The sequence below is a fragment of the Danio rerio genome, chromosome 5 (assembly GCF_052040795.2).
Source record: "Danio rerio strain M-AB ecotype USA chromosome 5, GRCz13ab, whole genome shotgun sequence".
Lineage (NCBI taxonomy): Eukaryota > Metazoa > Chordata > Actinopteri > Cypriniformes > Danionidae > Danio > Danio rerio.
The window spans coordinates 39,646,322-39,660,121 of record NC_141025.1 but is presented as its reverse complement, the minus strand read 5'-3'; the positions used below and the strand labels follow the sequence as shown (position 1 = coordinate 39,660,121).

Sequence of the window (13,800 nt, the reverse complement as noted above, 5' to 3'; positions counted from 1 at the left end):
AAAACTGATGACCTGCAAAAGCGCGTCACTTGCTCAAAATGGAGAGCTCATCCCTCAAAAGCAAGTATTGATGTCGATGAAAGTGTCAGTGTCATCAAGATGAAAAGTCCTGACACCATTGTTTATGAACAAAATAGTCAAATGGCTTTGTCATGTTTTCATTATGTGTTTACTCTGTATATTGTTTTCAATGCAAAAAGTCAGATTCTGGTGACACTTCCTGAAAATGCTCAAGCACTATATTTGCACAGCCATTTGAAAACTACAGTAAAGTTAGACATCACTGCATTTAGTGAGGTATCTGAGTACAAGACACTGAATATGTATGTTTCACATTTTTACTGCATTTGCTCTTCGCAATTCTATTTTATTCACAACATTGTGCAAAAGAATAAACACACCCTTATTTACAACAATCATAAACTTCCTTTGGGTAGAGTTGTACACAACTGTAAACTATATTGCAGTACATATCGAAACTGAACCTACAACATACACAGGTCTGTAAATCTTTCATCAAATTGTTCAATTCAGAAGACATTTTCAGGAGAAAAAAAAAAAGATTTAAAGATTTTTAAAAAAAAATTCTAGACAGATTTTGACAACTAGTTCAACATTTTTGTTTGTAATGACTCCAGTAATGAAATGAGGACTATTAGTTGGAGTGACTATTCAGCATTCACAAGCTTAGTTGTTTTTAACTGACAAGACATAAGCAAATGATAATGTTATAAACAGCAGAGAGTTGTATGAAAACAACTGATGCATGTCCAAAAGCATTTGTAATGTGTTGGAAAGAATGAGAAACTGCTACTATGGTGTGCACAAATGACTAGTTATTTTGACAAATGCATTAACTATTGTGCAAATATAAATAGTGTTGTGAGAAATGCATCAAAGCCACTGAGAAAAACTGTAATTTGATGGTTAGTAATGTATTTGATGGTATTTTCCGCATGAAAATTAGCCATGGTTTTTTTAGTTTTGGCAGTATTGATTACACTGCAAAATATATATATTTTCTTACTTAAGAGGTTTTGTCTTGTTTCTAATTGAAATATCTAATCTTGATTTATTAAGTAAATCAAGTGTTTTTTATTATTATTATTATTATTATTATTATTATTATTATTATTATTATTATTATTATTATTACTAAACAAGCGAAATCATAGGCCAGTGGGATAAGAAATATACTTTTCTAGACATTTCATCTTGAAACAAGGCAAATTTCTAAGAAATATTTATTTATTTATTTATTTATTTATTTTTGTGGTGTGGCAATCTTTTTTTTCAACGTTTGGTTATAGCAAAATTATGGTTAATTTATAATTGACCAGTTTCACTACAAATTTTCATTTTTTTATATAAAAACCATAGTTAATTCTCATACGGGTCATAAAGGTCATAACAAAACCATTATACTTCATTCTTCCAATTATTATTATTATTAACAAAGCACAGAAGCTAGCAAAACCATTTGTAACCATGTTGCTAGCTGACGGTGACAAGATATATTCAGTTGCCAACTCTTGAAAATGTTACAGAAGAATTTTCAGTTTTTGACAAATCCTCATCAAATTTGTTTACTTGTTAGTTGTAATATAGCCTAAACTGTCAGCTCAATTAAACGCATTTATTTGTTAGCTGGCTAACTATATAAAGATAACTTATCAACTTAAATACTGAGGAATATTGCAGATTTTTTCACTAGTTAGCCAGTTAACAATATATAAACTATCATATCAACTGCTTTATATTGAGTTTAGTGACTCGTTTGTTCACTTTCACATGTGCGTCTCTGTTTTGACCTCCGGTGTTTGTTATTGCATATTTAATGCGCGCGCACGGTGAGGCTGTTATCTGACCCGGGAGAGAAAGCTTCAAATCAACAAAATTAAATATTCATTTCCCTCTGGACTAAGATCGCGTATCGTGGCTTCCCCCCTGTACAATAGTTCACCCTGGAGGGAATAAACACCATCCTAGCCCTGGTTTTGAGAAAACCTAGTTCATATTTTTGCAATACGCACAAAAGGGCAGCGAGAAAAGCAACATTATGAAGTGCAGGTTTTGCTGCATGCAAGCTTTGATGTAAAATTTTGTAAACTGCGCCCCTGGTGGAAAGGTTGTGCTGTGCCTCTCTCACACCATCATCTGTTCATACAGGAGAACTACACATTTAATGTAATGTAAAATATTCTTCTGAAAAGCAATATATTTATATTTTGTGTCAGTTTCGTGTATAAAGAGAAGAGAATGGCTTATGATGAAGAATATCGATGGCCTATTAGTATATGTATATATATATATTTGAATATATCTATAGACTGGAATGACTATATGTTTTAAAACGCAATACAGAAAAAAATACTATATTTTCAAATAACCAATGTTTTTATTTTGTCGACCATTTATGAAAAAAAGCATGTAACAGCTGGGAATGTATGACGGATATTAAGCTTTGCAGTGCTTATGTTAAACGTAAGGAGGTCATAAGACTTAATCAGCCCAAGAATGTAATAATTCATGTTCACTTTAATAGTCTGGATCTCACTGTAGCCTTTTTGAATACCAAAATGAATGCAACTTTTATGTTTCATGGACATACAGATGTACCATTAGCAATACGGATCACAGCAATCTTTAAGGAGAAATGCAGTTCATGCAGTATGGCTCAGTTTTCACACAGCGCTGATGAGAGCCTGAAATTATAGTTAATTACATAAACACCTTATTCTGTATATGTTCACAAGCTTACTTTAATGTATTGAAATAACAAACTTAATAAAATGAATAAAAATGCAGTGTCTCCTTTTTATTTTGTGCAATTTTATCAAATTTAACCTGTTGGCTTGTGAATTAATTTTAAGATTGTGAATCTATTATTTTAAACTATTTCTTAAATATACATACAACCCAAACAGACCATTGGGAAAGATTTTGTAAAACTAAAATTATTAATAATTATCTTCTCATTATCAGTTATTAACACTTTCTATTTGAGAATGTGAATGGACACATGTATAATGCTGCTCTAATAAATGATCAGCAACAGATCTACAATTTCCACTCAGAGATGCACTGAAACAAATGCACCGTAAATATGACATTCTCCGAAATAAAGTTACAACATCTGTCACAGGGGCTGTACTATATCAAAAAGAACATTTTTGTTTCTAATAGGGTCTTAAAGGTACATATGAATACCTCAAAAATACAAATATGTACCTCACAGTACCTTAAAGGTACAAAAGTTTACTCTAAACATACTAATGTCCACCTGACTGTGCAGTACAAAAGTACATTTTTGCAAAGGTGACAGATTTTGTACCTTGTGTTTAAGAGTGTTTAAGAGCAACATACAGTTAAAATTATTATTCAGAATAGTCAGAATTATTTGCCCCCCTTTGAATTTTTTTCTTTTTTAAATATTTCCCAAATGATGTTCAACAGAGCAAGAAAATTTTCACAGTTAAACTGATAATATTTTTTCTTCTAGAGAAAGTCTTAATTGTTGTGTTTTATCTAGAATAAAAGCAGTTTTAATTTTTTTAACCGTTTTAAGGTCAAAAATATTAGCTCCTTTAAGCTATATTTTTGTTTCGATTGTCTACAGAACAAACCATCACTATACAATAACTTGCCTAATGACCCTAACCTACCTAGTTAACCTAATTAACCTAGTTAAGCCTTTAAATGTCACTTTAAGCTGAATAAAAGTGTCTTGAAAAATATCTAGTCAAGTATTATTTACTGTCATCATGGCAAAGATAAAATAAATCAGTTATTAGAAATGAGTTATTAAAACTATTATGTTCAGAAATGTGTTAAAAATCTGCTCTCTGTTAAACAGAAATTGGGGGAAAAATAAACAGAGGGGTGAATAATTCAGGGGGTCATTAATTCTGATTTCAACTGTGTGTTTTTATGTTACTTTAACTTGTATTAATAGGTTTATCAGGTTCTAACTTTCATTTATTTTATTTTACTTCAAGGTTCGAGGCAGTTTAATTGATGTACATTTGATTTAATTTAATTTAATTTAATTTTTTTCAGTGTGAAAAATAACATTTAACATGGCATTTTATTTTCTTGTGAAATACACTATAATAATATTGGTATGTTTACAACTTCACAATAATATTATTGTTATTATTTTAAGTATAAAGGAGAGTCACTTTCATTGCAAGGAGTAAAGAATTTTAGTATTTGCATGAATTTTGGTTTCCTGGAATAATAAGCACCTTTCACATCTGACATACTCTGGGGATAAATGTCACATTTTACCTTATACTGTATGTCAACCTTTATTTTAGGCTTGTCATTTCAACTATTGCTGCTCTCACTGAAGTGATGTGAAAGGCTTTCATCCTTGTAAGTCACTTTGTATAAAAGCGTCTGCTAAATTAAGAAATGTAAATGTTTATCATTCGAATTATTTTGTAAAACATATTTCTCCGTAATAGCTCACTTTAGGTGCTCTTCATATGCATTGTAAAAACTGTTATGGGTCGTTTTGTGTTGGTACAACATAAAAAAATTAAGTTACTTTTTTGTACAAATTGAATGTGGATTAAACATAAAACAATCAAGTTGTTCCAAAAGAAATCCCAAGAATTACGTTGTTTCAGCTTATCGTAAATAAGAAGTTTGAACAAACAAGACGTATTTTTTAAATGCAGACTCACATGTGAGTAACTTGAGTGGTTTCTGTAAATGGACCACTCCAAAAAAATAATTTAATTAAATCTAGTGAAGAAATAAATGTATTGCAATGCAATTTGTCATGTCATCATGCCAAAATAGCTGAACATGCATGAGAAAGTTAAATATTGGCAGAACTATCATTAGAGATCAGTTAACAGTTATAAAACTGCATGCTAAAGACAAGCATAGCATTGTAAAACTTTCATGCTGAAACTTAGTCTTACATAACAAGTCTGCAAGCTTTGCTGAGCCTGCACTGCCATGTCTTTCACTGATCAGGACTATTATCGTACAAACCTACTAAATATTCTAATATCTTCACAAGAATCAATCCAAGACTATTTCCATTATCAGAAGTATCAACTCACACACTTTCTGAAGCAATGTGATGCCAGAGAAGAACTAAAGGATTAGTTCATCCAAAAATAAAAATCCTGTTGTTAATTATTCACCCTCATCTTGTTAGAAAAAAATAAAGATATTATAGATGATCCGAGAGATCTCTCTTTCTAAATCGTAAAGAAAGGTGAATTTAGTGATTCAACTGTAAACATACGAAGCTCCCTGAACACTTTTGCATGCCAAAAAACTGTAAAAAACAACATTATTCATCACCAGTGTGTCAGATCAGGGTGCGCATTTACTAATATGACGCTTGCGTGTTGCACTGCTGACCCTAGTGTCCACACGTCAAACTGCTTGTAGTATACGAACACCCTGACCTGACGCAGGAGAGAGGATACAGGTCGACAGAGTCATATTGACGTATTTATTGCCTGATTACAGTTGAACCAAGCCACAGGGAATGTTTGGAGAATGTTTTTGGTTTCATTTCTAGACTTTGAAAATCTCAGGACCACTGCAAAAGGATGAGAGAACTCTTGGATTTTATCAACAGAGATCTCAGGGGATTGGAACGACAAAAGGGTGAGTAATAAACAATAGTTTTCATTTTTGGGTGAAATAATTATTTCGGAAGTAGGACCTTTTAGTAAGAAGTTCTTAAAAGAACCATTTCATTGAAACGTGAAGAGCAATTTAATCATTTTAAGAATGTTTTCAACTATAAAGAACATTCTGTGCAATAAAAAGGTTCCAGGGATGTTGAAGGTTCCTTGTGGAACTATCAGTGACACTATAACCTTTAATTTGCATATAAAGAATAAAAAAGTCAAATATTTCCAGTTGTGAATAATTTGGTGGATAGTAATTCCTGACCTTTCTTCAAGTATATCAATAAGGTGGATAACATAAGCCAAAGTTCTAATCTTGTATTTTAGATGGCATTTCTTTAAGCTGGTCTTGCTCTTATTTTTCAGTTCGTGTTCAAGGCAGATCCAGCATGTTGTGTTCCTGTAGAGCTACTTCATTTCTCTTATACACCTTCTCTATTGCTTTCACAACCCTGTTCAGCACCACAGACGCCTCTACCTGTGTTTTCACACAAACCAACTTGTAGAAATAAGATCGCTCAGGCATAGCGAGAAAGGCCAGCTCTGCAGCTTTCCTGGCCCACCAGGAGTGATGGCGAGCCAGTGTGCGCTGGTAAGTCTCTTTGCAGAGGTCAGAAGGCCTTCGTAGACGCTCTCCTTTAGCCACATCTTTCCCCAGTTCATGCAGGAAGTTCTGCAGCCAGAGCAGAGCGCGGTGCAGACGCAGCAGAGTCCTGCAGCCAGAGTTCGTCTGTGTCTGGAAATCCACCAATCCGTTCTCCAGCTCCATTTTAATCATAGACCGAACAGAAGTGTAACCTGATGACAGAGTCTGGTCCATTTTACTGTAGTTTGAGGATTTGCTCTGAGCTAATTGCTTAGTTGTCTCTTTTCTTTCATTCATTTTCTTCTCTTCCTCTTCCGCTTTTTGTGCCAGGTCACGGATTATGGTGGTTTTTGACTCAATTTCTTGTGAAATGATACCCACTATTGGCCCCAAGGCTTCTAAAAACCTTAAAAGCACAAAAATAGATATATTTGGTATGTTTTACTTTCAATACATATCGATATTATTAAGATAATAATAATAAAATCAAATAAAATACACGCTAACACACACATACACAAAAAACATGCATACAAACAAACAAACAAACAAACAAATACAACCTCAACTCAGAAAATGTTGGAACCGAATGGAAAACGCAAATAAAAAAGAAAGTAGTGATTTCTAATTTTACTTTGACTTTATCTGGTCAACTTCATTTGGTTTGTAAATATAAATCCTTTCCTGTCATTCAGACCTGCAAAACATTCCAAAAAAGTTGGGACAGAAGCAGTTTAGGGCTAGTAATCCGGTAAATTGGTTAAATATGTAACAGGTGATTACAACAGGTGATTGTAATTATGATTTGGTACAAAAGCAGCATCCAAGAAAGGTCTAGTCCTTTAGGAGCAAAGATTAGCAAAGGATGGCCAGTTTGCCTTCAAATACTTGAGAATATTATTGAAATGTTTAAAAACAATGTTTTTTAAAGAAAGAAAAGAAGGCATTTTGATATTTCACCTTCAGCAGTGCATAACATAATTTAAAGATTCAAGAAATCTGAAGGAATTTCAGTGCGTGAACAACTTTAATCTCCGATCCCGCAGGTGGCACTGCATCAAGAATCTTCATTAATCTATAAGTGATATCACCACATGGGCTCAGGACTACTTTAACAAATCTTTTCCAAATACCACAATGTGTAGTTACGTCCACAAATGCCAGTTAAAACTGTACTGTGCCCTATGTTAACCGTGTCCAGAAGCACTGGTAATGGCCTTCCTGATAATGTCCGAGGCTCACACACTCTTCCAATTCAAAACTAGATTAAAGACCTATCTTGAGAAATGGTCGTGCCCAACTGAGCCTGGTTTCTCTCGAGTTTTTTTAACTGTTCACTTTCGCCAATTGGTGAAGTTTTTTCCTCGCTGCTGTCGCCATGGCTTGCATGGTTCGGGATCTGTAGAGCTGTGCATCGATGGATTTACTCTTCAGTGTTTGGACTCTCAGTAATGATTATTAACCAGACTGAACTGAGCTGAACTGAACTAAACTCTAACACTGAAAACTGAACTGACATTGTTTCAATTTACTATGATCTTCTATGTTAAGTTGCTGTGACGCAATCTACATTGTAAAAGCGCTATAGAAATAAAGGTGAATTGAATTTAATTGAAGCACTGTCAACTTCTCTGGGCTCTGAGGCATCTGGGATGGACCATCACACAGTGTAAACATGTATTGTGATCAGATGAATCAGTATTTCAGGTATTTTTTGGGTGAAATGGACACCATGTGTCAAAGAAGAAAAGTATCATCCAGAATTTTACCAGCAACAAGTCCAAAAGCCAGGGTCTGTCATGGTATTGGGTTGTGTAAGTGCTCTTGGCATAACGTGCATTCCTTTGATGGCACCATTAATGCTGAAAAGTACATAGAGATTTTGCAGCACAACATGCTGTCTTCTTTTCCAAGGACTCGGTGTAAAAAAAAGGAATGGCAACATTACAAAGTGGTAACTGCTTTACTGTTCCAACTTTTTGAATTGTGTTACAAAAAACTTAAATTAGAATATGTATTTATAAAAAAAATATGAGGAACACGTTAAATAATGTTTTTGTAATGTCTGCAACGAAATACAAGTCAAAATTAAATTAGAAATCAGTTTTTTATTTTTTCTATTTACGTTTCCATCTACTCTCTCAACTTTTTCTGATTTGGGGTTGTAATTTGAGTGTCTATTTTGATTAGCGGTTGTTCATAAAGCCAGCCCCTAGTAAAGTATACTATACATTATCTTACTTAATGAGCTCGTCCCAGCTTGCCAAGTATGGCTTCAGCAGAACATCATTGGCTGCGAGGGGCGCTGCTTGCAGGTGAGCCAGCAAATAAGCAATCTGAAAACTCTGATCAGGACAAACGCTCAGTGGAGCATCTGAAGTGTTGTCTATTACCAAAGACACAACCTGAGAAAAAGACAAGAGATGGAAAAGTGAGGTAAGGAGGACATATTCTCTATCTGGGGTGAGTAAGGTTGTGCCATAAAGCACACACAGACTAAAGCTCTACCATGAAAAACGACCTACTTACATGCAGTGGTGTGAAAAAGTGCCTGCCCCTTAATACTTTTTTTCACACATGGCTATGTAGTTTTGGATTTTATTTTCCTTTAATAATAAACCTATACATTAAAGTTTTAACAAGTGTAACAATAAAGTGTAACAAATATGGTAAAAAAATGAAGAAACAGTAAGGGAGCAAATACTTTTTCACACCACTGTATATTATGTTTTATATGTACTTCATACTCTTACCTTGATTTTCACACTGTAAACTTCAGAATGGTGCTCTAGAATGCGGTCTACAATGAAAGAGGTAGAGGATGATTTATGGGAAACGTTTAAAGAGGATGAGAAAAAGAAAAACAGTCAAATGCATATTTAAAAATCACATTTTCACGAAGAAAGAAAGCTTGGTTTCAACTGTCCCACATAAATGCATCCATGAGCTCTCTGAACATTTCCATGCATCAGATAAACCAAAATACGTCATTGAAAATATGTATAAATAAAACTAATTCTTTGCTGTTATCTTTTCCTCTTGTTGTTTCTTCAAGTAATGTCATTTACATTTCATGGAAAATATTGAAATAATCTTGGCTTGGACCAGATTATCAAACTTGTGAGTCAAATGAACAGGGGTGAATTAACATAAGAACAAGGTGAGGCTGCAGTGAGCCCTGCATAAGAAGCCTGAGGGCCCACGTAAGGAGGGGGCCCTTGATTGGCTGGACAATTATCGTCATGATGCCAGAAATGCTTCTTTGCATTACGCTTTCACTTTCAAGTATACAGTAGTCAACATTTGAAGGGGATAAAAAATGTTTTTCAAAATTCTCCTGAGACAAGAATGGGTGTTGTTGAATGGTTTTAAGACAACTTTGATGAAAGGCTTTGATCCACTTCAAACATTTACAAATGTATGATGTTTGGCTTGCTGGTTTTCAAAACAGTGATACAAAAACTCTGGACTAGAGGTGGGGATATAGCCCAATTGGAATTTTAAATAGCTCAGTTAAGCCCCTCCAACAGGGAGACATGCCATTTTTCATAGGACAATCCTATACTCCAGCTCTATTTTTAGTGTACCGGGCATTATACGAACAACTAAATCAAAGGTAACCAAGAACAAAAGAACAAAGAAATTAGAAGAAAGAAAATTACCATTTATACAAAAATGGTTATGGATTAACTTGCAGTTAGAGAAGTTGGTATAGTCCCAAAAAACACACCCTTAACAGATTATGCCTCTCCTATCTTATGAAATGGGGAAAACAACAAGAGCGGAGGATCCAAATGCAGTGTTTATTAGGAAATATTAAACAGGCAAGGGTCAAAACAGGAGCAAACAATAGCAACAGAGGTAATCCACAAGAGTAATCCACGAAACACATGAGAGGTCAGGGGAGGCAGCAAAAAATCAAAAACAGGTACAGTCCAAAATACAAAATACAGCATGGCAAGAAACACAGGAAAAATAAATCTGGGAGAACGCTCAGCAATATAAAATAGCCATAAAACTAGAGTTCGCAATAGTTGTGAGTGTCTGGGGTGCTTATGTGTGACTGTCAGTGATGGTGGTGTCTGTATAATCAGAATCTAGTTCATGTGTATCAGGTGTGAGGTGCAAATGATTGTGAGCGATGTAGTCTGGGCAAGTACTCTATACGCAGACTATGCGGCCCTTATAAGTTACGGAAGCCATACAAACTCCCACCCCCTCTGTTTAATACCAGTCGCTAATGACACCCCCCCTCCCCCTTTGGTCTCATGTCATGCACCCACACATTCCTTCATGAACAGTATGGGACGGAATTAATACACAAACACTAATGTAGACTACCTAAGGTAAATAAAAGTATGTTGGCCTAAGACTACCTGAACCAGTAAGAAAGCAAAGGTTTTTTACTTTACACAATAGCACATGCTTTTATCCAAAACGACTGCACCCAGTGAACACATGCCCAGGGAGCAGTTAGAGATTCGAGGCCTTGCTCAAGAGAATCTCCTCAGCCATGGTATTAGGTTGGATATTTACACCACCAACAATCCCTGCTGGTACTGAGACTTTTGCACCTCAAGTCCAACTCTCTAACCATTAGGCCATGGTAACACACTTGTTTTTAAACTTGAATAAATAGGAAAGTGGAGATTAATCAACAGAAAATCATGGGGAGCAGTAAGAGAGAGGAAGCATTGGTAATGGAGTTCCAACCAGGAATCAAACTTGGGTCACTATGAGCACTTCAGTGTGTTACTGTCTATATACAGTAATAACATATAATAATATATAGTGTATAACACACTCACAGGCTGTTGGCACAGATGGTATATATATATATTTTTTTTTACGTCTACTTTGCCCCTTTAGATAAAAAACTGACAACCAAGATCAAAACTGCAAAAAATTGGAAGCATGGATTTTGGATTACAATACTGTATAAAGGAAAACTACAGAAAGACTATATTTGTTGTTATTTGTCATCTAATCTAGTTGTCATGAAATATACTTTTAAAGTCTTTATAAATGGCACATTCAGCAACAACAAATACAACTTTTATAAAATTTTATAATTCTTTTGAATATTATGTAATGGATACACTGTTAAAAATTAGGGTTAGGATCAGAATTTCCCATGTTACTATAATTTTTCACAGCTTATTACATTAAGATAACTTGTTTTACAGAATTTAACTGTAAAATTCACAGTATATGCTGTATTCATATTTTTATTGTAAAATTAACGCAGGTAGCATGATTACAGTAAATTATTGTAAAAAGGGTTATATCTTGCACGTTAGTTGTAGGAATTTAACTAATATTTTAACTTGATAGAAATATTTAAAGAATGTTATTGCAGCCCCAAAACAATTTAGCTACCAACAACTTCAAAAATAACTTGAAAGAAAATCCTTCAGGTTTGAAACGACACAAATTCACTGTAAAAATAAAATCCATAATTTTACAGTTTATATCCGGCAGCTGGGGTGCTGGAAAAAAACGTAAAATAACGGCCGTTAAAGTACAGAAGTTTACCAGAAATTTACACATAAGAAAATGTCTGTAATTTATCATTTATTTTATGGTAAATTTCTGTAATTTAACTGCCGTCATTTTACAGTTTATTTCTGGCACCCCAGCTGCCAGATATAAACCGTAAAATAACTGAATATTTTTACAGTGTACTACATTTTAGTTTTGGGGTGAACTCCCTTCACCTTAAAATTAGATGTAATAATTTAATAATTTGTAAACAAAAACACTCACGTAGGCACAACGAGCCAAGCAAAAGGAGGATGAAGATGACAACAACACAAGCCCTGCATCTGACATCCATACTGTTTCAGTGTTTTCCACTTTAGTGTGTCTCCTCGTTCAGTCTCAGTCTTAGTGTCTCCTCTCTCTCTCCCTCCTCAGCATCTCTCCTCCACATCCAGTGTCCTCTCTTATGTGTCCTTTCTTCTCCTATACAGTATATTCTGTATTCTTCTTCTCTCCACAACGAATTGGCAGGCAAATCCCAGCCTTTGTCAGTCTCCAGAAATGTTGCTCAATCTGAGAGTCCATAGATTAGTCAGGAACAACAAATCACTCCTTATTAGGCAAGCCCTGAGCAACCTGTAGTAACCTTTACACAGTCAGCCTCTCGTACAACACGTGTCACAAATAAATAGAGAAATCCCGGAATACACAAGAGAAGGTCAAGTTTTATTTGACTAATTTGTTTATCTCTCAAAAAGACTGAGGTAAAAACGATTGTCTTTAAAAGATTCAAATGTCCCATTCAAATGTTTACCTCAAAATTCACCCCATTCAAATACTGAGTTTAAATGTTTGGGTAGGGCACTAGATAATGTACACTGGTCTGCTTTAACTTTTATTTACTCATATTCACATATTGTTTTGGTATTTTATTAATTCTAACAAAAGAGTGTTTTTAAATGAAGATTGACTGCATGACAAGGTCACTGTTAATCAAGTCAACACTGGACAGCCACTGTGACCTGAAATGTCAGTGAGCACCTTAAAAAAAACCGTCATGCCCTAAAAAACCTCACCCATCTGATTTGAAAGCTGATGAATTTCAGTGCCCCAGTTTGGCAGAGTAAGTGTGTCTCTAGGCATTAGCAGTTTGTCTCTGTGTCACTATATTTAGACCCAACTGCTGATTTATAGACATCTGTGACATAGACATGTACAAAAACATAGCAAACAATGCCACTCATAAAAGATGACAGCAATCGCATTAACTTGCACATATACTCATACTAATTATTATTTGTGTTATTAACCTTTTTATAATCACTATTTAATGTACATATTGTACACAAGAAGTCAATAAAAATCAAGAGAAAAATTATTTTGAATCTGAGTTGAAACTTGCAAGATAAAATCTTTATATATATATATATATATATATATATATATATATATATATATATATATATATATATATATATATATATATATATATATATAAACTTGTCAGTTGTATAGAACATTAGGCATACAGATTTCCACCAATGAACTATTTGTGACATCCTGTAATCTAGCCAATCCCTTTTCAAAAAAATGAATTAAAAACACACAATTCTACAAATTCCTGGTGTCACAAAATTAAATGCAACTATGAACAAAAGCTCTAATTGAATGTTCTGTGTGAACATTAAAAAATTAAATAAAGGCACTGGAGGCACAAAAGCACCTGCATAATTTTTTTTATATACTGTATCAAACATGATGCCAAGTACTCCTAAACAAATTTCATTTATAAGGATTAGAGCTCCACCTTCTGGAAATTAAAACACATTTAACTTCAGTAAAGGGATAGTTCACCCAAAAATGACAAATTACCCACTGTTGTCTCACTATCAAGACCTTTTTGCATTTCTTTGTCAGTTAAACACAAAAGAAAATATTTTGAAAAATGTTAGAAACTGATAACTATTGACATCCATACTTGAAAAAAACAAATGATGTTTCCAAAATATCTTTTTTTTTTCCCAAGTAGGAAAAATGTTAAACAGGTTTTGTGACAGTGAACGGCTTTTC

General features: G+C 34.1%; 1 protein-coding gene across 3 annotated transcripts; it reads right to left on the bottom strand.

Moving 5' to 3' along the window:
• Positions 1–2,520: 2,520 nt before the first annotated feature.
• gltpd2b (glycolipid transfer protein domain containing 2b) lies at positions 2,521–12,269 on the bottom strand. 3 transcript variants are annotated; one of them, NM_001326486.1, is given in 4 exon segments: positions 5,732–6,655; positions 8,491–8,654; positions 9,003–9,049; positions 12,016–12,269. In NM_001326486.1, coding segments are annotated over 4 exon segments (900 nt in total). In that variant the 5' UTR covers positions 12,086–12,269; the 3' UTR covers positions 5,732–6,036.
• Positions 12,270–13,800: the final 1,531 nt, after the last annotated feature.